The following is a 25,996-nucleotide window of genomic DNA, read 5'->3' on the forward strand; positions in this document are numbered from 1 at the left end:
TAATTAATAATTTATATAATTATGAAGTCACATTTGATAAATTATTATTACACATAATATAATACCTTGGACGTAATAATATTGTAAAAAAATCACTTAGTAGTAAAATAATATAAAGTATTTACAGTCTTATTCTCGAACGCAACATTATAGTTTGATGTCATATTGCTTATTTTATTGCATTGTCTTCTTAGATTTTCAATTCCACTTATTTTTCTATACAATGTTAAACGAAAGTGGACGATTGCCCCGAAATTGCCTCTCCGTACAAACGCAGTCCACACTTTCCTTTCTGGATATTAATGTTATTGAAAATATTGTGACAGAATTTGATGTTTTATCGAATTTTTAGATTTTGATCAAGTTAGGATCATTTATAAATTTGCATGGAAATTGTTTTTCCCACCTAACTTTTATAACAGACAAAAAATCGAAAAAAAAAACAAACGAAGGGGCACAGCTATTTTAAAAAGCAGCTAAGTTAACATGCGTCAAATCGCATAAAAATATTGTTAATATCCAGAGAGGAAAATGAGGGGTTTGTGTGGAGCAGTGGACGTCCCTTTTCCTCTTAAGGAATGCAATATAACGCTATAAGGTCTAATAAGCGTTGCGTTACTTTCATATCTACCTATATTATGCTGCGTAAACGGCGCGTCACTGATGTGCAATATGGCCTATTCCTTATGAAAACACATACCTACATATCGGGTGGGGCCTGTTACAGGAGCAAAAACTTAAACTTTATTTAACTTATAACTTTAACTTATACCGTATCTAGACTTTAGTCTACAAACTGGCCTACATTTGTCCAGCAACTTTTATAATAACTTGTATTTTGTAGCACAGTTTAAAGTTTATTCTAAATTGCAAAGTTTTGTAAATTTTGTTATGTTTAAGGCTTGACAAGCAACGTCAATGATGATGGCGTACATTGAAGATAATATTTAATTTGTATGAAAAATAGGAAGTCTCTTCATATTTTTAAAAGGTAGTAATCAAGTGTCACCGTTGAAGAGTACTACCCCACGTGCCCCACCCGGTATATATTAATAAAGTGATATTGCAACTCTATTGACTTTTGGCAACGGTTTACCACAAAACAAAACCTGAAAATATCAAAAGCATGATACGCTTGTACGTTATACTAATATAACTACATTATATAAGTATAAAAAACGGATGTACAGACAGCAACAACCCTAATAATGTGTCGATAGAACTACGCTTACATATAATATGATAATAGCAATTCGCATGATAAGCTTAATTTAATAGGAATCTCGTACGAACACCAAGTTTGACCACTTGATTCGAATAATCTCATTTAATTTTCAAATACCATAGCCATCTCTTCGTTGTAAAATCTGCTTTACGTCCGGGCCAGAGGGTACATTTTGGCCTGTAAATTCAGGCAACACCTGGGTGTGAAAGAATAAATGCAGCCTAGTTTTCTCTGAAAGGTTGAGCAAATATTTCGTTAAGCAGCTGCTGGTATTCTTCGGCGTTGTAGAGGTAATCTTCGTCGTCTAGTAAATTGGTCATATTGAACCTGTAAACACAGTAAATGTTAGGTATAAATAAGTAAGGTTGTAATAATATATTTGCTAATTTACAATTTCAAAAGTAAAAATAAAAAATCGGTATATCGACAGAATATATAAAAATCGAAAAGTTTAAGATATTCGACTCGACACTATGTATTTCAAATCAGATAAGTGTACAATGAACGCAATGGCTAATCTTGCGCGCTCTAAAAAATATCACGTTTGATAATTCCAGTTAATAGTTTTAGATTTACATTTCATTTCCATGTACATTTTTTCTGAGGTTGTACAATAAAGAGGACTTGTATTTGTATTGTACAGCGATTTTTCAAAGTGATTTTTTTGTTTAAAAACATATGTTAAATTGTAAACAGATAATTTACCTTGGCGTTTCTCTTTTATTACGTATGGTTTTCGATGACACTTCTACGCAAAGTACTATGAAGTGGTTATTACACGAGTACCTGAAACAACCATAATGAATAAAAATGCCACGCGTGTAAACAGGAAAATTGGAATGCCGTGTTATAGTATCGCAGATAGTTACAAATTACCCATTAATTTTACAGAATGATGCATCATGCTGAAATCATTTCTCCGTTTTGAGTTGTTCACTTACCTCTCTTGCGACAACAGCTTATGGGAATACAGAGAGGCAGCCAAGCCGGACCTATGCGGGTCATGGGAGGTCCACTCGTCACAGAACGCGTCCAACGCTCTTTCGCCGCTCGCGTGTGAGCCGTGCCAGATTATCTTGTGAGGCCTGAAAATGTTATAGATGAGAATTTTATCAACCAAAAAGACCAAAGCGGTTCCAATGTTCTACCGGTCATGAGTTCGTTTTTCACTCGCTGAGATGTTTTTTTTTATTTAATAAAAAAAAATCTGTTAATATCCAACGAGCTGCCGGCAACATTTACGTCAGTCATGGCGCAATCGCAATCATATACTCGTAAGTTATACTCAGGGAATAGAGGTCAGGTCAGCAGAAAATCTACGTACATTTTAATTTCTAACCTAAAACGCGACGTGAAATGAATATTTTTATAATAACATTTATTTACCAATGTGGATCTGTCATTAGATTTTTTCCATCGAAGCTGTATATCCTGGAAGCGCCGGCCATGATGCCGCCGTTTCCGTCAAAGATGCTGGCAAAAGATTTGAAGATGACGTCACCACGGGTGTTCACCACTGGCAGATGGTGGTCGGCGAAGCGAACTGTGGCGTCTAAGTTTGTTGATCTGTTGGTAAGTAAAATAAGCTGTGACAGGTTGGTAAAATATAAATTGGTGTATGCATACATTTTTGGTGTAGCTAACGCGACTGGTTTCGGCTATGGCGACAACCATAGGTTGGAGCGAGACACAGCGATCTGACCTTTCGTTCCCACTTATGGTTGTCGTTTAAGCCAGTCGCGCAATGTCGTGGTCAGGCCGTAAGGGTTGAACTGGACCGAGGTCAGAAGGGTCACTGAAGATAAAAAGGCTTGGCACTAGCTTGTGAAAGCCGAATGTACCTCTGAAGTACCTCAAGTACAATTAATGCTTTCTTCTTTAATAAAGACCGGTTCGCAAAGCAAGAGGTGTGGTTTGCTCGACTTATGGAAACGTACGCAACGTACCTGCTAGTGAGGAAGGCTCTAAAGGTGCCCCTAAGCCCGGCGCGCCGCGCCTGCCTGTAGCACGCGTAGTCTGCCCGACGCACGCCGTGCATGTTGCCGGACATGGGCTCACTCAAAGCTGCCATCCGGAGCTAAATTATAATTGAATGATTGTATCACGAGAGTCTATTCCATATGCGGAGGGGCTGCAAATAATTCAACTAAAGATCGCTGTATGTACTCATCATCAATATCATTATCCCATCAGATGGACTGTATATCGACTTTGAAAGTGGCGCTTAATGGATCAGACTAGCTGCCGGCATTGCCAAAGGTGCGGACACTCGCATTGCTTGCACTTTTGGTAACAAGAGTCGAACTACACGATTACTTACTCTAGGTCCATCAGATACATCAGATGGGTGGTGTATCGAGTTTGATAGTGGTGCTTCATGGACGAGGCTAGCGGCGGGCATTGGCAAAGGCACGGGCGCAGGCGTCGCTGGGGCCTGCGGCGACTGCGTTACGAGAGAGCCGAGCTAGAACATAGTAAAAGTGTTACACATAACATACTGCAGCTATTAGGCAGTGGACTCTGGACGCACGCGACCGGCAAATCAAGGCCGTCCATAGATTTGCTCGTTTTACGCTGTACGCCGCATAATCATACTCTACTTTTCATTTGGAATACGAGGAAAGTAAAATACATGTGTATATTGTGTATAAAAAAACATGACTATGTATAAACTTTTATAGTATCCTTACTTGAGGGCACATTTAATTAACCCATTCAGCGCTAACTTCGACACGTCATTTTGCTTCTACGAAGCATTTCCTCTACATAACGGGAAACCTATGTTATCGGCTACGATCGTATTTATGGAATGGGGAGTTAAATATCAGAATGGAAATTGTACAACAAATCCATTTAAAACCAAGTTTAAGTTGCTTATCGTAAAAGAAAATAAAAAAGCGGCCAAGTGCGAGTCGGACTCGCCCATGAAGGGTTCCATACCATTTATGACGTATTAAAAAAAAACTACTTACTAGATCTCGTTCAAACCAATTTTCGGTGGAAGTTTGCATGGCAATGTATATCATATATATTTTTTTTACATTTTTCATTCTGTTATTTTAGAAGTTACGGGGGGGGGGGACACATTGTACCACTTTGGAAGTGTCTCTCGCGCAAACTATTCAGTTTAGAAAAAAATGATATTAGAAACCTCAATATCATTTTTAAAGACCTATCCATAGATACCCCACACGTATGGGTTTGATGAAAAAAGATTTTTAGAGTTTCAGTTCTAAGTATGGGGAACCCCCAAAATTTATTGTTTTTTTTTTCTATTTTTGTGTAAAAATCTTAATGCGGTTCATAGAATACATCTACTTGCCAAGGTTGAACAGTATAGCTCTTATAGTTTCGGAAAAAAGTGGCTGTGACATAATCGGACAGACAGACGGACATGACGAATCTATAAGGGTTTCGTTTTTTGCCATTTGGCTACGGAACCCTAAAAACCTACTTGGAGAGTAAAATGTTCTAGAGCAGAAACGTGTCACATTCTGCATACTTTGTAGAACAAAAATTGTTACGGTTGAAATTGTAACTTCAATTTTAATATTGTTTCAGAGTGTTTCACATCTCGTGGTGACATCTAGCATCATTATTAGCTTGCAGTTGGGTCGATTGTTTTCAGTGCCATCGGTCCAAATCGAGAGGTACTCGATCAGATGGAAACTTATTGACACACTATATACACTATGGTTCTTATGCGGGATTAAATATTTCCTCTAGTGGTTTAGATATTTAGGTAATTAACTCCTGTAAAATATTAACGTTGCGTATTTCTAGCTTTTATTATCATTTTGTTGTATTACTTTTGGATGTCAAAAGTATTGTTTGAGGTAAACATGTTTTGACCGACATTTTGAGCATGAGAAATGATAAAATACTTACAAGCACGTACTGCCATCCGGAGTTCACTTTGACGAACAGAGCTTGTTCTTCTGTGACGTATGCCAGAGCGCCCACAGGACTTGCTGATGCTAACTGTATCCAAGAACAAAATATTTTATCACATTATCCGAGTCATAATATTTCTTTTCTTCACCCCTACACAAAGAGCCAAAGCCTAAAACATAGTTCCTTTTACCAGTGCCTCGCTGTAAAAGTTGAAGAAGGGGAATCAAATACTAATTTGGCGTATTACAGCCAAGGATCAACAGAGATTTAGGGGTCAGAATAACTCTTGGATGAATTGGGGGTCAAATTTCATTCCAAATAATGTATTATCATTAACGTATCGTATTTCTGAAAACAAGAATGTGATGCAAGTTTTTAAAGATTTAAATAAAAACATTATTCGAATCTCTTCGTTTCCATAACGTTTACTTGTAGAAAACATTATCTTGAATTAGGTATAGCTAGCGATTGAATCAATTGGTATTATGTTATCGATTTAGATACGCATAATCTTCTTCTATATGTTTTTAATTTTTCAATCGCTACATATCATATCTTCTTATGGCTTATCACTTCAGTCCACAGTGCAACAAATTATTTAAGTACAAGTTTTTATTTAACTTGCAATGTAGGTACCTATGTATGTATATATGTAACTATGTTTGTACGGATCAAATCTTGCAAGTTAAATTTGACCCACTTCCCAGTTTTCGATGAAGCTGAGAATTTGCATACATAAAAAGTCGGGTGACAATGCAATATTATGATACCATCGAGCTGTTCTGATGATGGAGACAGGAGGTGGCCATAGGAACTCTGCGATAAAACAACGCAACATAATTGTGTTTGAAGTTTTTAGAATTGCCTCGATGAATATTAGTCACCTGTAGAAAGAAAATTACAGTCAGCGATAAAAGCTTGTAGGTACCAAAAATGAAATTTTTGCCATAAACTTATTTTAAGCTGTGTTACGCGTCTTCGTAAATAATCTAGCTGTATTTTGTCAACCAGAAACATACTTTTGAGACTGGCAGATCATATCCATAAATAAACCAGAGTAAGCATTTTGTAACAGATAAATATTTATTTATAGAAATAAATATAATATAATGTAAAATATATAAAATGAAAAGACAAAATCTATTACGCCTGTGGCTATAATATAGCTTATTACATCTCAGTATGCTGGCATACTATCACCGTTTACCAGCAAGTGTGATGAAAAAGTAATATATAAGTACCCTCATCATTTCTTCTGTAGTTTGGAAAACCGCTGCACCGGGCACTGTTTGACCTGTACTGGCCTCTTCTGTCCTTTGACTGCTGGCGCCATACACGGGTTGTGCTATAAAAAAGTAATATATAAATAACATTTATTAAAACATAACAGTGCTTTGGTCCAGGTAAATCTTATCAGTCTTGCAAATCGTCGCTATACTTACTCAAACTGGTATCTAATATTTATTTATATAATCTTTATTGCACAAAAGAAAACCTTATAGTACACAGACTTGACAATACTAAAGAACCTAAGAGTCGATTCGATATCAAACGTAGGATCCAAAAAATTTTCTGTCACTCTAATTACGTCTTAATGAAAGTAAAAGAGAAAGATTCTCGCAATTTGCGATTTTCGGTTTTCGCGGTAGGCCCCCAGATATCTGCATCCGATAACATATAGGTATGCATCCGATGATGTTGGTCCAACAGCTGACGGGGGTCCGACATGGCTGAAGTGCCTCTCCGATATCGGATGTCGAATAGTGAGAAAAACAGCTGCTAGAGAGTGTCCTAATAATGGCACTAAGTCCGCCTTTTTGGCATTAAGATTTTTTTATCAGTAAAGGTTACTTGTCTATGAATAAATAAACACATGAAAAAACATTTTATTTCATATAAGATCTGATAATGAGAAAAAGCTCTAAAGACACCTTGCTTTAAGTTAATATATATATTTTCAGTTCTTAAGACGGAAGAATAGCTCTTTGAATCTAACGAAACAACGGTAATTTTTCTATTAAATTCCAATTCGGGAGAAAACGGTTTCCGCTAACTAAATCTCACAAATCACTTTGATTTTGATGTCGATCGCTATAGTATAATATATTCTAGGTTTATAGGTTTCGTTTTTTTGAAAAAAAAAAGTTTTGCAAATTTTGAAAAAAAAAAGGAAATCCTATAAACCTTGTTTTTCACTGTGTCAGTAACATACCAAAAACTCATGGAGAATATTTAGAAAGAAGTGAAAAAACGTTTTCTCTTTTTGTATAGACGATCACGTGGTACTTCCCTCTTAAGGATTCTGTTATAAATTGTACCATGATGACATTGAAATTTAAAGGTACCATCAGCGGCAGTATTACTGCATCAGTATTGCAGCGCGACATTACTGCCGGCTGCATTTCTGCCGCAAACGTCAAATTCAATGTTGTTGTCCGAGTTTTTGACATTCACCCGAATAGTGCTCCCGCACTGCAGTGACAACCGCCACCTGAACTGAGCGTCTACATGCTTCAAGTTCAAATACATGAAACTTGATGTGAAACTTTACGTAACATAATCTACGTCTGGTGCTATACATAGTTCTGTATTAGTGGCATCAAAGATGAAATAGAAATAGAAATTATTTATTAACAGACCACAGGTATAGATGATACGCAGATTTGTCAAATCTGACCTTTAATAACCAGATAATACGATTCAAGGCACGCGTCTTCTTGAATGACCTGATCTATAGTATGGCGAGGGCTAGGTTCGTCTGACTCTTAAAAGTAAGCAGTTGAATCTAGCTAACTTTACCATTGATAAGGCGAAAATTTTGCTGCACGAAAGAAATGTTGTTCCATGCAAAACCCAAAACCTCTCAAATTTTAAAAACGTTAGTGTATTATGTTAACGGCACCAATCATGGGACATTTAAGAGGAAATTTGGAGTATCTTTGGTATTTCACCGACACCTGTAAAATTTCTAGCACTTTATGCCTTAAAAGTTGAATGTCCAATTCGTCCTTTATGTTTTGTATGTATTCAATGAAAGCTACTGCAATTGGTTTCAATATTTATAACAAATTAAAACTGTGATTTTTTGCTCCAGTGATGGGATGTATTGCGCCATTCATTTTCAAAGTAACAAATATCAATGAAAAATTAAACTTAAGCAGCTCTTTAGCTCTTGTTTATGCTAAAATGTTGCCAGCGATTAAAAACTGATGGTAAGTACTTGTTTTACAAGATTTGTCTATACCATCCCATTACGGGTGTCTGTTTCATTATAGGGGTGTTTACTATAAGCCGAAGTAATCAAAAATATACGCTGTACTAACCTCGGGCAATATTTACTTCCAGATCACGAAATTATGATTATAATTACGAAATGAAAGTTATCCAATCTGAAAGTTCAGTACCCCGAGCAACCTTTTGAAATTAATTTAACTTAATACTATGTACTTATGTGACTAACTTAGTTTATTAATTACTTACCATCTCTGTGCCGATCTTTTTCCTTGAGGTCTTTCAACTCCCTTAAAGCCTTGAGCTCGTCAAGAGCACTAGCTTTAACCGCTGAGAGCAGCATGTATGATATCAATAAACTATTAGCAGTCAACATCATATCCCCTTTGTTTAACTTAGGGAACTCCCAAGATTTTTTTCATATTTTTTAGAGCTATGGTTCAAAAGTAAGAGGGGGGGATGACACTTTTTTTTTCCTTTCGGAGCGTTTATCTCCGAATATATTCACTTTATCAAGACCCCTATTAGTTTTGAAAGACCTTTCTAACGATATCCCACACGGTAGGGTTGAAGCAAAAAAAAAAAAATTCACCTCCACTTTACGTGTAGGGGAGGTCCCCTAAAAAAATATTTTTTTTAAATTCTATTGTACGACTTTTTCGGCTTTATTGATTTAAATATCCATGCCAAATTACAGCTTTCTAGCACTAACGACCAAACGAGCAAAGCCTCGGACAGACAAACAGACAGACAGACGGACATGGCGAAACTATAAGGGTTCCTAGTTGACTACGGAACCCTAAAAACTTAACTTAGAGTGTCGCCAGCAGCGGGGAAGGGCACAAGCTGCCGGTGGTTAGGGTCGCAGAGAGGAACCGACGCACTATACGCGCCGTGTCCAACTACTGCATCTGACCCTATACTACCCCTACCCCTACTATTTCTTGGTGTTGGTCGATACTCTTAATACGTGAGGCTGGTATCCACTAGGCTCGCCGAGGCGAATCGAATCGAATCGAATCGCAATAATTCGCCTTCCATACATTAACTATGAATGGTAAATTCGATTCGACGCGCCGCGGTTCTTCGTCAATAGACGCAGTTTCATAGTCAATGTATAGAAGGCGAATTATTACGATTCGCCTCGGCGAGCCTAGGGGACGCCAGCCTTTACTTCCCCGCTAAAGTAGACCTTTTTGTGGGATGCCCCGAAGCATATTGAAATAAGTATGACCTTACTTGAGTGACTCGTTATAAATATTATATTTTAAGTGTTTGACTTAGTGCTAGTGTAGTTATACATGTATCGCTCATTCCAACTATAAGTCATTTATAAGTCATTTGCTACGTCCTGCAACACCTGCTGCTGCTGTATGTGTCCCGATTACACTACCTTACGAAGGTCGAGGACATCGTAAAGTATGTACGAGTCAAGTCCGGATTCACCCCGAGGGTCGCGAAGTTGGAATCTCCACACAATGCGAATTTCAATTCTTTTGTGGTGAGCGTTCCGACTTAACGTCTAGCGACCTTCGCAAAGAATGAGTTTTGGCCGAAGGGTGTCAAGTTTCGGCGGATCCGCGGCCGGCTCATTGACACAGCCGGGTTGCGAAATGCATCGCAGCCATAGTGTGTGTTTTAGTTTTTAAGATATATTTTATGATATGTATGCTAGTTTTAAGGTATTTATCTATGGGCCCATAGTTGCCTGAAAATAAAGATTTTCATTCATTTCATTCATTCATAAGTTGATGGGTCAATATTTAATAAGTAAATGAACTGTCTAATTACCCGATTATAAAACGAACTGACCTACGCTCCAAAGACAACGATACAATATTTACGTTATCGAGTTGCTATTTACTACCACATGCGTATATACATAGAACTGATAGAAATAGTTATATATTTCTGTTTTCCAATATAATTTATTAAAGGCCTCTTCGTTACAGCTAGGTGTGGAATCATAAGTACTTTGAGACTGTCGAAAACTGCATAGAGCCTGTTCGGAAAGAGAAGAGTCGTGGAATGTATTGGGCCCCATACATTCCACAACTCTTTTCTTTCCGCACACACTCTAAAGTTGAATTACTTACGTGGACGCCCAAAAAACTTTGTGTTGCCATGGATGGGGTGTTCTTCATAAACGCTCATTCCGGGTTCTCCTTTGGGTCCGATAAGAGAGACGCCTGGTGGCCCTGGCGGTCCCGGAGGGCCCGGAGGCCCAGGAATGTATTGGACTGGGTCGGGCCTAGGACCTGGGGGTCCGGGTGGGCCCATGGCACCTGGTGCACCGTCATAGCCTCGGTCGCCTTTTTCACCTTTGAGCTATATGTAAACAGAGATGTTTCAAAATTCTTAGGACAATAGGACCATGGTAATATAGCACAGTAATTTGGAGGACATATTTAATTAATTAAAATGACCTTAGAGTGGACTGACCAAGTGTTCGTTTACATTTTTATGGCATATGTGACAACTTGAAAACCGGTTTTATTATAATAAACTTAAAATAAGTAATCAAAATAAAAACAATAAGTCAAGCAAACAAAATATTATTAATAATTGTTTTTTATTGATTGCATATTTTCGACTTCGAATGTTTTTACGATTAAAGGTCATTAGGGAATTTTTATCTGGATTTGTCACGGATATTATCTGTCAAGTATCAAAAGTGATATTTCTTCAACCAGAAACGTTGACAGTGATCTGTCATCCATAACAAATTCAGATAAAATTCTTAACCTATTATTACAATCGGATTACGCCTCTAGGGTTTTAGCACATTTTTTTACTATTGTTTAAATATTTACATAACATTCTACTAATAACGTGAGACTATTTTTAGCCACAGCCAATGTTGTTTACATGTATTATCATTTGGTCTCAACTATTAATTTATCTGTAATTTTTTTAAACCGTGCGTTGGCCAGTGTTGAGTAATGTTCCGGACTGGGTAGACGTGTTCTTGAAGTTCATTAGCATAAGTGCATTGTATAAAAATGTTGACAATAATAGTTCTCACAATAGTGGTCTTCATTGCTTTATACTTATATGGTACTCGGACCTTCAATTATTGGAAAATTCGGGGAGTGAAACATGATAGACCTTATGCGTTTGTCGGGAATAATTTTCGTCAATTTGTACAGAAATCTAGTTTAGCTATGACTGCAACAGAATTGTACAAGAAGTATCCCAACGAGAAAGTCGTTGGTTACTACAGAAGCTCAACCCCGGAACTAATTATAAGGGATCCAGATATTGCTAAAAGGATAGTTAGCACCGACTTCGAGCACTTTTATGCAAGAGGATTACATCCCGATAAAACGGTGACAGAACCGATTCTGAAAAACTTGTTCTTCTTGGACGGAGATTTGTGGCGCTTGCTTCGACAAAGGTTTACGCCAGTGTTTAGCACTGGCAAGTTAAAAGCGATGTTCCCACTTATTACTGAAAGGGCAGAAAAATTACAACAATTGGCTGAAGAGGTCGCTCATTTGGATTTCTACGATATGCGAGAACTCATGGCTAGATATACAACCGATTTCATAGGAGCGTGCGGATTTGGAATTAACATGGATTCGCTGAGTTCTGAAAATTCAGAGTTTCGAAAACTTGGTAAGAGAATATTCCAGAGAACTCCTAGAGACGCTCTCAGAGGTGCCATGAAGTTCATGTTTCCAGAATTATGCAATAACGTACACTTGTTAGCACCTGAAATCGAAGAATCTATACGTCATTTAGTGTTGTCCGTTTTAAAAGAGAAAAACTATAAGCCATCAGGCAGAAACGATTTCATAGATTTATTGCTTGAGCTTAGGGAACAAGGTGATATGGTTGGAGAGTCTATAGAGAAAAGAAATCAAGACGGCACTCCAATAGTAATTAATCAGGCACTAGATATAGACCTTATGGTGGCACAAGTATTTGTTTTCTTTGGCGCAGGATTTGAGACATCGTCCAGTGCATCAAGTTATCTATTACATCAATTGGCATTTAATCCTAATTGTCAAGTAAAAGTACAAGAAGAAATGGATAAAATGATGCTAAAATACGATGATAAATTAACATACGATGCTGTGAAAGAAATGACCTATTTAGAAATGGCTTTTAATGAGGGCCTGAGGATGTATCCTCCTGTAGCATTCATTTATAGGGAGTGCAAATCTTCTAAATATACGATACCAGAGATTGACCTAACAATTGATGAAGGTGTAAAAATAATGATACCAACGCAAGCAATTCATAACGATGAAAAGTATTTCGATGATCCAGGAAAATTTGACCCTGAAAGATTTAACCCAGAAAATAAACAGAACAGGAAATATATATATATGCCTTTTGGAGAAGGACCACGGGCGTGTGTTGGTATGTATTAAATTATTAACACAAACGGTAGGCATTAGGCACTTGTGATACCGGTTTTCTAGTTGTACTCATTAAAGTGCAGTAATACCATATTATGAAGCGCTTTATTAGAACATAGCATGTACCTACTTGCAATCAACCGTTATGAGCACCGCCAATACAAATGTTATGAGTGTTCACATAATCATTACAAACGTATACTTTGACATTCACAACGCCTACTGCTTACTCACTTCAGGCGTGCTTTAGGCTCCTGTCCCCTATTTTTTTATGTAAAAATGTGAATGATCCAAAGCGCCGTAATTGTTTTCAAATTTTCCAAATTTATAGAATGGATTAGCAAAGTTTGTGGTGTGCTTTCATTATTGAGTAATATGAGCAATTTAGAAATTTTCCTATTTTTCAACCTCATAGAGTGATGAGTTTGTATTTATTACTTATGAATATGATAAATCTGCGGACCCAAAACTTTTAAAAAAATCTTTTCATATCGCGGGAATACTTAAAATGAATTCCGTTTCGTTTTTTATCCGTTTCAGGAGCTCGCCTGGGTCAAATGCAAGCTATGGCCGGCGTAGCAGCAATTTTACACAAGTTCTCAGTCGAGCCCGCGGCCTGCTCCGTGAGGAACCCAGCGCCCGAACCCACTGCGATCGTTGCTGAGAGCTTTGTTGGAGGTCTTCCCGTCAAATTGAAGAAGCGGATTAAATAATATATTCGCATATCTATCAAGTGATATCGGTAATTTTAGACTATCTTATCAAAATTATATATGAAGTGTATGCAGTTTTGATCCGTTTGAAATGATAAACTCGAGATATTTCACTTTATTACTAAGACAAGTATATTCACGAAATGATAAGAATAAGAACTACGACTAAATATGCAAAAAGGATTCTAAGTAAATATTTATATATATAAGAATATTTATTTTTCTATACATATAACATTAGTAAGACTATTTATTTAAACGTATAATGGATTGGCTACACTATTGTCCTTACACAGCCTACAGTTTCACGCTGCAACATTCTACAGTGTGGTTGGTCCTTTACATTACAAATAATATGTAACACTTACCGTCGAAATATCCAGGAGGCTTTCACCCGGTTCACCTTTGTCTCCTTTAGGTCCTACAGGGCCCGGTAGTCCAGGTTTTCCGGAAGTCCCAGGTCTACCCTAAAAGTAACAATAATAAATACAATTTTATTACAATATCAATAGGACGCCGGTATTTGTTATTTATTACTTGAATAACTATTGCACCATTTACCTGGCCATCCTAGTAGCAGAACAGAAAAAAATATTTCCTTTAATTTTAGAGATTAGCAAAAATTCAATGAAAATAGCACGGTTGAGGGCTAACATGTATTTTTTTATAAAAGTCATCTCCATCGAAAAATAAGTGGCAGAAACAAGACATGGTGTAAATATATCGCGATGATGTCCGGAATAAACCGAAATAATAGTGGAAAGTAGGCAACGAATAAATTTATTGCCACTCGGGCAACAGTCCTTGCCAAGCGCGTCTCCGTCCTTAAGGTCCCATGACGCTTTCAGTTATTTGTGGTACAGCAAAAGGGATAAATAAAAATGTACTAACCACCCAACCAGGGAAGCCAGTGTCGCCCTTATCGCCTGGTCTTCCCGGAGGGCCAGGTAATCCCTGTATTCCTTGCAAGCCGCGCGGTCCATTCGCACCGGGCCTGCCTCTGCGCCCTCGAGGACCTGCGTCACCTTTCTCACCCTGAGACGGAAGAACAATCATGGAATTTAGTGGAATAATGATTTATGATTATATGATTGAATAATAATATGTACACTTGACATATTTTTGGGAATTAAATCACATACAAAAATAATTTTACTTATTTCGGACTGTTGAATTATGCAACTTTTATTTGACTTCAAGTTCGAACATTTTTTCTGTGTAACTAGTTTGTGATTCCATCTTAAGTAAACGTAGGCAACTGTTAATAAACTCGTCCATTCAAATAACTGTTTGCACAAACCGGTTGTATTAGAATGAATTCAAGCTAATCGAGGACATGCCTACCGCAATCGTATTTTGCCTTTATCTTTCGTAATAGGATAAGAATATGACAACTGTTATGAATAAACTAAACAGGCAATTTTTTGTGGAAAGATGTATGGACTTAACAATCGTAATTTGTTTATTGTTTAAGAGAAATCGTTGTGTTTTTTTATATAAAAATGAAGAGCTAACCTTGACAGTAATTATGTCCGATCCCGAAGAAGTAATACTGATAGGTCCAGGTGGTCCACGCTCCCCTCTCTCCCCCTTAAGTCCTGGTGCACCTGGAGGACCCATTACGCCTGGCAAACCCGATGGTCCGATGTCCCCGCGTTCTCCGGGTTTCCCATCCTTTCCTGGGAAGCCAGCGGCTCCATCGGTGCCTTGACTGCCCTTTTCGCCCTAAATATAATAATGAAACACGCGTATAGTTGAAAATCAAAACATTAATTCATTCATTAGGAAGTTATCAACACAACAACAACAAGAAATCGGCTTTCTGTAATAATAATACGTCAATATTCATAAAGAATACCGTATGTTATCTTCATGACACCTTGAGAGTACAGAATTTAAAATTGTTGCCCTTGATGATTAATTTTACCATGGATACCACATTCGGGCCTAGTATCTGACAAAAATGTTATTAGTGAAGCTTTAAATATACATACTTATGAATTAGTTAACATGTACGAGTAACATTCCTATATACATAGGAATAAACATAATATTCATTCGAGGGCAAATTTTTCTTTTCTGAAAAATTATAAAGTAATCGGATTCGATTAATATTCTCACTGAACACATTGAATCGTTCTTTTTAAAGTTGAGCATAGCTACCTATATTTTTTTTTGTGTACCGCAAGGCCATGGTCAGTTTAAATTATTGACTAACAACAAAGCCACATTGTAATGACAAATCACAAACTATGAGTTCATAAATATAGGCATGCTTTGCCAAGGTCTTTTGGTACTAATCAAATTATCCCGCACATATTTAGTATAAATTATCATCTTATACTTGGTATTTATATTATTTAACAGAATTAATGAACTTTACCTTATCTCCTTTGTCACCTTTCGTAACAGCTTTTGGCCCTAAAAATGAAAGAATAGTTAACCATTATTTCAGTCGTGACAATAAATTTTAGCTTCATACTTTTTCACAGAAAAAAATGTCCACCACACGATATTGCTATGAAACTACCTGTGAAGAGACGGCACAATACTAACACGGTTGCGCGATTTCATCTCTGACGTCGTTGCCGATATATACTGGGCTTTATTATAAATTCATTTGACGTACTTTCTCAGTTGTAAAAAATAGAGGTATAAACTAAGTATATTATTAAACCAAATTATATGATGCTTATGAACTCTTGAAATTATTAGTCTATTAATTACCAGAAATTAAAGATTCCGCGCTATCAGGATTATATCCGCCTGCCACAGCGGGGCCTGGGGGTCCGGGAGAGCCGCGTTCACCTGATCAAAACAAAAATAACATTATATAAAAATAATAGTGACTTCTCTCAGACCTCTAGATTTCAACCCTGTACGCAAACACTTAATCCTTTAGACAGCTGTCTGTTAGGACAGTTATTAAGGCGACATGGTCTGATACTGAAACAAAACCTACATCAAAAACAAATTGACTGCTCTACGTTCAGATGTAGTAGAGCAGCTAATTTGTTTTTCATGTAGGTTTTTTGTCGCTCTCCTACGTGATACGATAAACGATAAAAGTGCAACCATCACTGTACTGTAAAAAATAAACTATGGCCCTTAAGTAAGTAAATAAGTATTTATTTGCAAAGATTAAGAAGTTACAATAGTGTCTTATGTGGTCCTTTTATTTAAAGTGACCGTATCTAATTTAAAATAACCTTACAAATCGCAATGTTAAAATACCTAATACTCCGTATTAAAATATACCTTTTTCGCCCTTATCCGCCGGTCTGCCATTGGATCCTGGTATTCCGGGTCTGCCGTCGAGTCCGGGGTTGCCTCGGTCACCCTTGAGCCCGCGATCGCCTAGTGGCCCTGGATGACCCTAAGAACATAAATACATTGCAATATTGTAAGTACATTTAGTTGAAGTATTAATAAACAGGTCTGTTTTCTTTTTTAATAATATTTTTTTTTGCCTTAAAAAAAGAAGTATTCTATCAACTCCACAACTCAACACAATAGTAGGTCAATTAGTCTGTTCATAATATTATTATGAATAGAGTACCCGGTCTCCTTTTGGTCCATTCAGCCCCGGCAGTCCTCGTTCTCCCTTTGGCCCTGCGAAGCCACGCTCCCCTTGTGGCCCCGTTGGCCCCATTTGGCCCGCGTCGCCTTTAGGCCCTGGCGCACCTGGTCGACCAATAGCTCCCCCATAGGAACCGAGCAGGGATTCCTATAAAATGTATAATAGAGTAAATTACAACAATTACAATATTAACATGAATCTGAAAAAAAGAAACATACTTAATCCTTATTCGCCTATTGATTAATACTGAAAATGGCGTTTAGTACGAAATTATGTACGACGGACCGCCTACAGACAACTTGACGCAACTTAGTTAGCAATTTTAACACGGCATTGATTAACTCATTAACGTAGAGCTCGACAAACATTTCCTCAAAACTGGTGAGAAATTGTTCAAAATAAGAGGGAGACGCAGGCGGGTGAAATAAATAAAAAAAACACTTAGCAAACATTTCATTTAAAATATAGTCTCTGAAAAAATACAATCGCTGTTTCAAGTAACTATAAAACGAAAAGAACTAATCCAAGATATACAGGTATGTTTTGTCCCACAATCAGAGGTAATTCAGTGAAAACCTCAGTCTGAGTCCCAGTTACGGAGGTTTCTCACTTATCCAGGTCCCACTTAACCAAGTTTCACTGTAATAGATAGGTATATTCAAGCTGGGCTTTTTATTCAAGTTATACAAGTTAATAAAACTATTTTACAATTCCAGACAACAATCCCATTCCGAGCACAAAGGTTAGGGCTAAAAAATTAAAACTTTCAATTAATTTTCGTCTTGGAGGCCGGAAATTAATAAGAAACTTCACTGTCGGGTTAACTGTCCCTCAAAACTTTGAAGATAGCAGAAGCGACAAAATTTAAATTATTTTCACACAATACACATGGAAAACTTCCACGATCCAAATTTCCTTTATCTAAGTAGATATAAATCAAGGGCTAAAAGGACTTTCAGAGTTTAACAGAGTCCTCGGGCATTTTGTTTGTGAATGAAAGAGAACCGTCTTCGAAAAAGCCATTCGTTTCAGTTGAAAACCTATCTCGTACAACAATGTGAAGGAAATCGAGGTACGATCAATTTTTCTTTGGAACTGTCACCACCATCAGTTGAGATGTTTGCTTGTTATTATTACACCATGGGTATTTTCTCCTTTTTTTTAACAAGTGTTGGTTTCTATATTGGATTTTGTAACTTATAAAAGTAATCATAAAATCTTTATTGAAACAACCATACAATTGAACAGCGCGTTTTTAAATGATCTGTATAGACATCGACTTTATTCTGCTTGTAATAAGATCTAACTTGTATAAACCATTTGTCAATCACAAGCTTAAAGTAATTTACCTGCAAGGAATATACTTCGGGGAAAGTAAACCCCGCAGGTAAGAAAATTCGGTGCCAAATGTTTGGAGTTTATTGTAAAGTTTTGAGTAGGACGTTGTCTTCACCCATGAGTAATTTAGAGGGTTCAGTTAAAAGTTTAGAGTCTGTTTCCATCTCTGTGGTATTTTATAATGTACATATTAAATATTTGAGCCTTGATATTTTGATATACTTTGTTATTTTACTATACAAAATGTAAAGAAATTCTAAAATGCTCAACAGTTGTTGACGTTCATTTTCTCCATATTGGAATAAGGGTAAGTATCGGATTCTCCATTTGTCTCCATGGATAAAAACATAATTAAAAAAAAAAGAGAAACGATACGTTATTATATGTGTGCAATGGTAGCCATGACCTTTTGTAGTTTTTAAAGCATGTTTATTGTAAAGATAAAATTATTAATCGAATTTTTAAGAAATCAGTATATCTAACTGCTGTTTTGAGCTTCAGCGTGCTCAGATTCAAAAACTCAAGTGATTCACGTCACGATCCCGTTAGGAATTTCTCAGTACCAAGTACCCGGCACTGTATGCTTCTAAGTTTTTGATTGTTATACTACGAAGCTGCTATCCGTATGTAGTGCTCCACCATAGCCTTATTAGCTCCTGGCGTTTTAAAGTCCATGGGTATATTTCACTTAGGCTTTCATTACACAAGTTTTAAGAAATTGACCTGAATTTGAGAAAATTAGGCTTCGAGTCCATTCCTATGATGCCGACACTCAGGAAAGACGCAGAATCTTAAAACTCAAGACTAAAAAGTTTTGCCCGTTTATACTCTTAACAACCTAAGTCAGCACGTGTTAGTAATTCTAAACTAGTGCCTAAAGCGTAATGGATGCATTAATTTACATCTACTTGGGATTCCCCAATGTCTTACCTTGTATATTGGTCGAGGTTTCCAATTTGACTGGATAAAAAGAAATGAGTAAGCATGAAAATGAGTTACAAAATACTTGTAGCAATAAATAATATACAAAAAATCAGATAATGCAGATAGTTATGGTTTTAAAATTTTGAAAAACGATAATACATAAAATGGCGGTACTTAAATACAGTTTATGAATAAAGGATGTAAAATTTTGAAATTAGCTTTGCTTTATAATTAAAAATAGGTATATGAATACACTTGTAGATATATTGTACATCTTATTTTCATTTAACTACTATGGATGAGCAATTAGCGCTAATTAATTTTTTGCTTTTTACAAAATAACCTCAAATCAAGTATAATTTACACTCACGTCAAAATTACTGTAATCGGAGGACCCTGGAGGCCCGGGAGGGCCGGGGGGACCGGGGCTACCTATTCTTCCATCCACCCCAGGTTCCCCTTTAGGCCCCGTCTGCCCCTCTGGCCCACGAGGGCCTGAGTCCCCCCTGTCGCCCTTTTCGCCTCTTGGTCCAATCGGTCCCCGCTCACCGGGCATTCCTGGTTGACCCTGAAAGAGTTATCAAAGATTAATTAATTTCAGTACCTACCTATAATTTATCCCGGATTTAATTAAAATGGCATTATAGTATGACGACCGGTTTGGCCTAGTCGGTAGTGACCCTGCCTACGAAGCTGATGGTCCCGGGTTCAAATCCTTGTAAGGGCATTTATTCGTGTGATGAGCATGGATATTTGCTCCTGAGTCATGGGTGTTTTCTTTGTATTTAAGTATTTATAAATATTTATATATTATATATATCGTTGTCTAAGTACCCTCAACACAAGCCTTATTGAGCTTACTGTGGGACTTAGTCAATTTGTGTAATAATGTCCTATAATTTTTTTTTTTTTTTTTTATAGTACTACCATTCAAATAACTTATTGACAAAAATACTGGGATCAATCACTGAAAGTACAAAACTTAAGTCGATAGCACAAGAGACTAGTAAATATTCAAGACGGACAACCTCCATACAGCAGTGCGTTCCTCGGGTGCCTTTTAACTAATTTACCATTTTAGCTTTATATGTATAAAATCTGTCACGTACTGCTATATAAGGTTTAAACGTAAAGTCCGACTTTCCTGGCCGCTCTCATATGCACAAAAGTATAATTAAATTATAATAAAAGCATTTTACGAAAGTTTTAACTTAATGGCACCATCTAGTTTTAACATTTTCTAAGGGCTCAAAATACTTAATGATGCTTTAAATCTATCTATTGTGACTGTAACTGCGGTTAGACAAGTCTAATTTCATGTTTTTAATTGTAAGCCCACTGTACCATTGAGCGTAAATATAAGAGCCAAAAACTTAAGAAGATCCTGACTGTACCTATAGCGTCTCTAACAGCGATAAAACGGACGAGGAGCAACAGTTGAATACACATAGTTTAAATATAAAGATTATGGTCCGCCTGTTAGTACTTACCCCTATTCCGGGCGGGCCAGTGCGTCCATCTGCGCCGACCAAACCAGGGGGACCTGGCGGGCCCTGCAGCTCAGGCGCAGTTTCTAACAGCGACAGAATCGTCGAGGAGTTACACCCACACTGGCCGAGTGATACGTAGTTCTCACCAAAAATTTGCTGGAAAAAGCATCATAAAGTTAAATTATGGTCTACGCAAATTTGATCATGGCTCTTCATTTTGTTTCCATCTTATAATATAAAAAAAAGTTTGTAAGGGACTGCTGGTGTAGTAAATTACTTCATTGCAGAATTATTTTTCGTTATTTCCGATTTTGTACCTATCCAGCTTTAAGTAAGTACTCATAAAGTTGAAAGTCGATTAACAAATAATGTAAGCTATTAATGCAGCTTTGATTGGACACAGAAGCATGGCGATCTTTGGTGCCGGAGGTCAAGATCCACTTCGGGGCGCTGCGCAGTAAATAAGTAAGCTCTTGATATCTTTATGAAAAACTGCTAAAATTACCTTTACCGTATTCCTCTGCATAAAAGCGGGCATGAAAAATAACAGTTATTAAAATGAGAATTCAAAAGCATATTGTCTCGCAAAGTTTTACACAGCTGCAAAGTACCTATAATTGTCAATCATCCAAAGTTGTAAACGGTAATCCAAAAAATCCAATAACGTGAAAAAGTTTAAAGAGAAACCCGTTTCAATTACGGGCCGACGTATAGGAAGGAAAAATATGTCAAGGAGGTGGCGGGTTCGGCAAATACGATTACTCAACATCGTTGCCGCTATTCTATTGAAAAGCTCCCTTAGAGAAAATCAAATGAATCGATATCCTCTACTGAAATGTTGGCTGGGCGCCAAGAGCTTAATAAACTTTATTACGACCGGTCCGTCCCAATTTACCGGCAGTGTCGACGGCGCTAAGTCTACCAGAAAAGTCAATAGTTCAAAAAAAGATTGATGACACTCAGAGTAATGTGAAAGGGTCTTTGCATTCGTCCGTTATAGAATTACTGGTTCTATCGTGCGAACAAATTTGCATATTTTTTCGAACCCCTGCATTTTTACCATCCGGAAAATATTATGGAACTCCGAAAAGTAACGAAGTCCGCAAATACAGCAGAGTACGTGTGATAAAATCAATTGTATTTGTAGAAAACGGATTCGTTAATGGACATCTGTATAAGATAAAACCTTTGACGTTCGTTTAAGGTTTCATATTATGGTCCCATACGATTTGATACTAAAGGGAAAAATAAACATAAATAACTTGCCCTATCCTGTCATATGTTATCAAACCGTTCATGCTTCAAAATATTATCGAACCTTAAAACCATGCGACCTACCGCTACGAGTTGTTAGATTGAGCTAAAATATAAAGATTTTTTTTTTAATATTCTTTTATTAATTGGTTGGCCACCAAAACGGGGCCACTTCCGCTTAAAGTAAAGAGGGAGATAGGATAGAAATCGCATCTTTATCCCTGCTAATTAAAGTAGGAAAGATTAAAAGACTACCGGTTCAAGTTACCTTTAATTGGGCTCTTAATTGGATTTAGAGTACAATAAAAATATATAGGATGGCTTAAGAACAAGAAAAGGGTAAGGTGGTTGGATTCCCGCCTCAGCCACGGGTGGATTTGATCAGTGGTCACTTTTTCTTTAGTGTATGATACCTCATATCACTTTATGAGGCAATGGTAGGTGGCCAGTGTTTGCGAAGATATATATATTCCTGAAACGAGGGTTCATACCTACTGACTGGAATTGGTTTCAATGATCACCTTTGAGAACGTCGGCCGAGCACTTCCGGAAAAAAAACAGAGATTTCGCTTTCCTGTGTCTACCCCAGTAAATTTCTAAGTGGTATCAGATGAGTTAAACCAGCTCCTCTTTTTCACACCGGAAGTGGCCTTCTTTTTTGTACTTTCGGCAAGTTCTGCCGTGGCGGCTATCAAATTCGGACTTAGCATCACTTTTATGAGATACCATCGTGTATTTCATCGCGGTATCAAGTCGGTACGAAACTTTTACAGTCAGCTCTTCTACAATAAGCGTTTTCATAAGAAAACTGAATGAGCACTCTATGCTTACTCGTTTATGTTATGGTCTAGAATGAGTTATTATCTCAGTTCGTCTCGGACATTTGATTTACGTAAAAATACCTTTAATAAATAAAAAAATAAAAATAAAAAAGCCTTTTGTTTCTCGCAGGTACTTAATTAACAAACATAATTAGCGAAAGCAATACACTTGAATTAACTCTAGGCAGGTAGGTAAATACCTTTAGAAACACTTTATTAATCTATTTACGAGGCTGTTATAAATACCCATATTTAATAATAAAGGCTTATTACAAGCATCGACGTCGTGTGACCGGACGGCGCACGTAAAAACTTGCATTTCAATGGGCCATTCAAGTCCAGGTTAGATAGGACGCGCTCAGGCAAGCGGAGATAGCGCTGCGTATGGGACAGGCCATAAGAGGTCCGCGACTTTAAAAGGTGAATTGGCTTTCAAGCAGTGCATTAACTTATTTAGTAATGTGTTCAGAAACGTTAAATGCCACACAAGTTTAATATAGGGGCCTTCGTGACGGATATAAAAAATTGTGTTAGGATTTTTTGAGTTAACCGAATGTAGTGAATAACTTTTGAGCAACATTCAAATAACAAAATTTTAAAGTAGGTTCTATTGGTCGTATTAGGGAATTTGACGGCCGCCTCTCTATACAAAAGCAGTTCCCATTTTCTTCTCTGGATATTGACATGCTTTTGGTAACTGTAGTTACCAGCTGTCACCCTTATTTTATTATAATAATAGAAGTAACTGAAAAATATCAAGCACGTGAGTGGTTATGAAAAATATTCTTCCATAACTTGATGTAAATTAACTACCTATGGCGCTTTTGATGGGTACTTTATTGTTTAAAAGACAATAAAAGCTTCCCCTCTGCCGAAGCAGCCAACCAAGCACCTAATGATAGTTCACCAACTTGGCAGGCAGTGCATGTATGTGTGTATGTATGTATGCCCGACAGGATATCTGCTGTCGCCGCCTCCATGCCTATGAAGACAGAGACCTGTCAGTTTTGTGGGTGCGTGTAGACTACAGCGGCCACACTCGCGTCTATGCGTGCCTGTACAGGTCTCATAGCGGAAACACGGAGACGACCCGACTCTTTGAGCACCTTCAATCGACGGCTGACAGACTTCTGGAGCAGTACCCTTCCGCAGAGCTGGTGATTTTGGGGGATTTTAATGCTCACCACATTGAATGGCTTGGTTCCCGGTCCACCGACTATGCAGGAAGGGCTGCTCACGAATTTACTCTGGCCTATGGTCTCTCACAACTGGTACTTTCTCCCACGAGAATACCAGACATCGAGGACCATACAAGCTCTCTACTGGACCTCCTGCTGACCACACGCCCGGATGGATATTCCGTAACAGTGAACGCGCCCCTCGGTTCATCCGATCACTGCCTCATCCGGACACAGGTACCATGCGCGCGGCCCGATCCACCTTTTTTTTTTTTTTTTTTTTTTTTTTTATTTTTTTTTTTTTTTTTTTTTTTTTTTTTTTTTTTTTTTTTTTTTTTTTTATAACGAGCAAGCGTTTGACTACGATCTCACCTGATGGTAAGTGATGATGCGGTCTACGGTGGAGCACGCTTACCTATGAGATACCTATTTACCCTAGCCTTGAAGAGACCCAGATTGTACTCATGCGGAAACACAGACTCGGGCAGGGCATTCCACTCCTTGGCAGTTCGCATAAGAAATGTTGAAGCAAAACGCTTCGTGCGTATTTGTGGAATACCTACCATGAAGCGGTGCCGGAGTGCCGATTGTCTGGTAGTCCGATGGTGAAATGGGGACGGAGGAATAAGGTTGTGCAGTTCCTCGGCACACTCTCCGAAATGTATCCTGTAAAAGATCGTTAGGCTGGCAACCTTGCGACGATGCTCCAGACTTTGGAGTCGAGCATTCGTCAGATCGTCATCATTAATGATTCTCTTGGCTCTCCTCTCAACTGACTCGAGCGCCTCAAGCTGGTATTTTGCTGAACCATCCCACAGATGCGAACAGTATTCCACACACGATCGCACTTGTGCTAGGTAAAGGTCGAGCAGTTGCCTAGGTGTAAAATACTGCCTCACCTTGTTGAGGATGCCCAGCTTTTTTGCTGCTAACTGTGCTTTCGACTCGATGTGCGGGCCGAAGTTGAGTTTCGAAGTCAGCCAACTAGCTCACGACGCGTGTGGCAGTATAAGTCAGCAGATAGGGACGGACTGCGTGAATTCTACGCAGCGTACCCGTGGAAGCAGCTCTGTTTCACATCAGAAGATCCTGACTCCTGCGCAGCTAAGGTCGCTGAGACAATATTGATGGGAATGGATTGTTTCATTCCCAACTCGGTAATAGCTGCGGGAGCAAAGAGTCGTCCTTGGTTTAATCGGCCCTGTAAAGAAGCTTCAGTACGCAGGCAGGCCGCTTACAGGGCTTGGATCAAGGCCGTCGCTAATAAGGATCCGAACGTTTCTGATCTGAAACGTAAACTAAACGCTGCCTCGAGGTCCAGTAAAAAAGCCATTGCCAGGGCTAACTACGAATTCGTCGGCAGAATTGGTGAGAAACTAGCGGGCTACCCTACTGGGAGTCGCGCGTTCTGGTCTCTTGCCAAAGCTGCCGAGGGGAATTTCTGTCAGTCGTCTTTACCACCGCTGCGTAAAACTGATGGTGATCTGGCCCACAGTGCAAAAGAGAAAGCCGATCTTCTTGGTACTCTTTTTGCCTCGAACTCGACTATGAACGACGACGGTAGCGCCGTGCCGCCCACCATCCCGCGGTGCGCATACTCTATGCCAGAAATCTCTATCACGCAGAGGGATATTCGGTGGGAGTTGCTATCCCTGAACGTCCATAAGTCGAGCGGGCCAGACGGTATACCTGCAGTTGTGCTAAAGCGGTGTGCTCCTGAGTTGTGTCCCGTGTTAGCGCGTCTTTTCACGCTCTCCAGCAACAAACGGCATGTTCCATCTTCGTGGAAGACGGCCCTTGTGCATCCCGTGCCAAAAAAGGCGATAGATCGGACCCATCGAATTACAGGCCTATCGCTATCACCTCCCTTCTCTCTAAGGTCATGGAGCGTATAATTAACGCGAAGCTCCTGAGATACCTAGAGGAACACGATCTGATCAGCGACCGCCAATATGGCTTTCGCCATGGTCGCTCGACTGGT

At 38.3% G+C, this 25,996-nt stretch overlaps 2 protein-coding genes across 7 annotated transcripts in view; one reads left to right on the forward strand and one right to left on the reverse strand.

Annotated features, from left to right (window-relative positions):
- Positions 1-355: 355 nt before the first annotated feature.
- The window catches only part of LOC133523699 (collagen alpha-1(IX) chain-like), a 217,685-nt gene continuing 192,044 nt past the window's right edge, over positions 356-25,996 (reverse strand). For 2 of the 6 annotated variants that reach the window (XM_061859382.1, XM_061859378.1), the window contains 21 exons: positions 21,268-21,282; positions 20,763-20,918; positions 19,643-19,840; positions 19,279-19,308; positions 16,990-17,157; positions 16,689-16,806; positions 16,158-16,238; positions 15,814-15,851; positions 14,946-15,155; positions 14,322-14,465; positions 13,799-13,897; positions 10,447-10,678; positions 8,600-8,680; positions 6,361-6,464; positions 5,114-5,206; positions 3,546-3,689; positions 3,172-3,302; positions 2,612-2,791; positions 2,167-2,310; positions 1,931-2,011; positions 356-1,552 (listed from right to left, as the gene is read on the reverse strand). In XM_061859382.1, the coding sequence (XP_061715366.1) occupies positions 1,447-1,552; positions 1,931-2,011; positions 2,167-2,310; positions 2,612-2,791; positions 3,172-3,302; positions 3,546-3,689; positions 5,114-5,206; positions 6,361-6,464; positions 8,600-8,680; positions 10,447-10,678; positions 13,799-13,897; positions 14,322-14,465; positions 14,946-15,155; positions 15,814-15,851; positions 16,158-16,238; positions 16,689-16,806; positions 16,990-17,157; positions 19,279-19,308; positions 19,643-19,840; positions 20,763-20,918; positions 21,268-21,282 (2,553 nt within the window). In that variant the 3' untranslated portion in view covers positions 356-1,446. The remainder of the gene's footprint in view (positions 1,553-1,930; positions 2,012-2,166; positions 2,311-2,611; positions 2,792-3,171; positions 3,303-3,545; positions 3,690-5,113; positions 5,207-6,360; positions 6,465-8,599; positions 8,681-10,446; positions 10,679-13,798; positions 13,898-14,321; positions 14,466-14,945; positions 15,156-15,813; positions 15,852-16,157; positions 16,239-16,688; positions 16,807-16,989; positions 17,158-19,278; positions 19,309-19,642; positions 19,841-20,762; positions 20,919-21,267; positions 21,283-25,996) is intronic. The other 4 variants (XM_061859379.1, XM_061859380.1, XM_061859383.1 and 1 more) reach the window with 4 other exon arrangements.
- On the forward strand, positions 11,056-13,504 carry LOC133523700 (cytochrome P450 6B5-like). The gene is made up of 2 exons (XM_061859384.1): positions 11,056-12,718; positions 13,258-13,504. Exons 1-2 carry the CDS (start codon positions 11,353-11,355, stop codon positions 13,428-13,430), a joined length of 1,539 nt encoding a protein of 512 aa, XP_061715368.1. The 5' UTR covers positions 11,056-11,352; the 3' UTR covers positions 13,431-13,504.

This window comes from Cydia pomonella, chromosome 12 (assembly GCF_033807575.1).
Source record: "Cydia pomonella isolate Wapato2018A chromosome 12, ilCydPomo1, whole genome shotgun sequence".
NCBI classification, from domain to species: domain Eukaryota; kingdom Metazoa; phylum Arthropoda; class Insecta; order Lepidoptera; family Tortricidae; genus Cydia; species Cydia pomonella.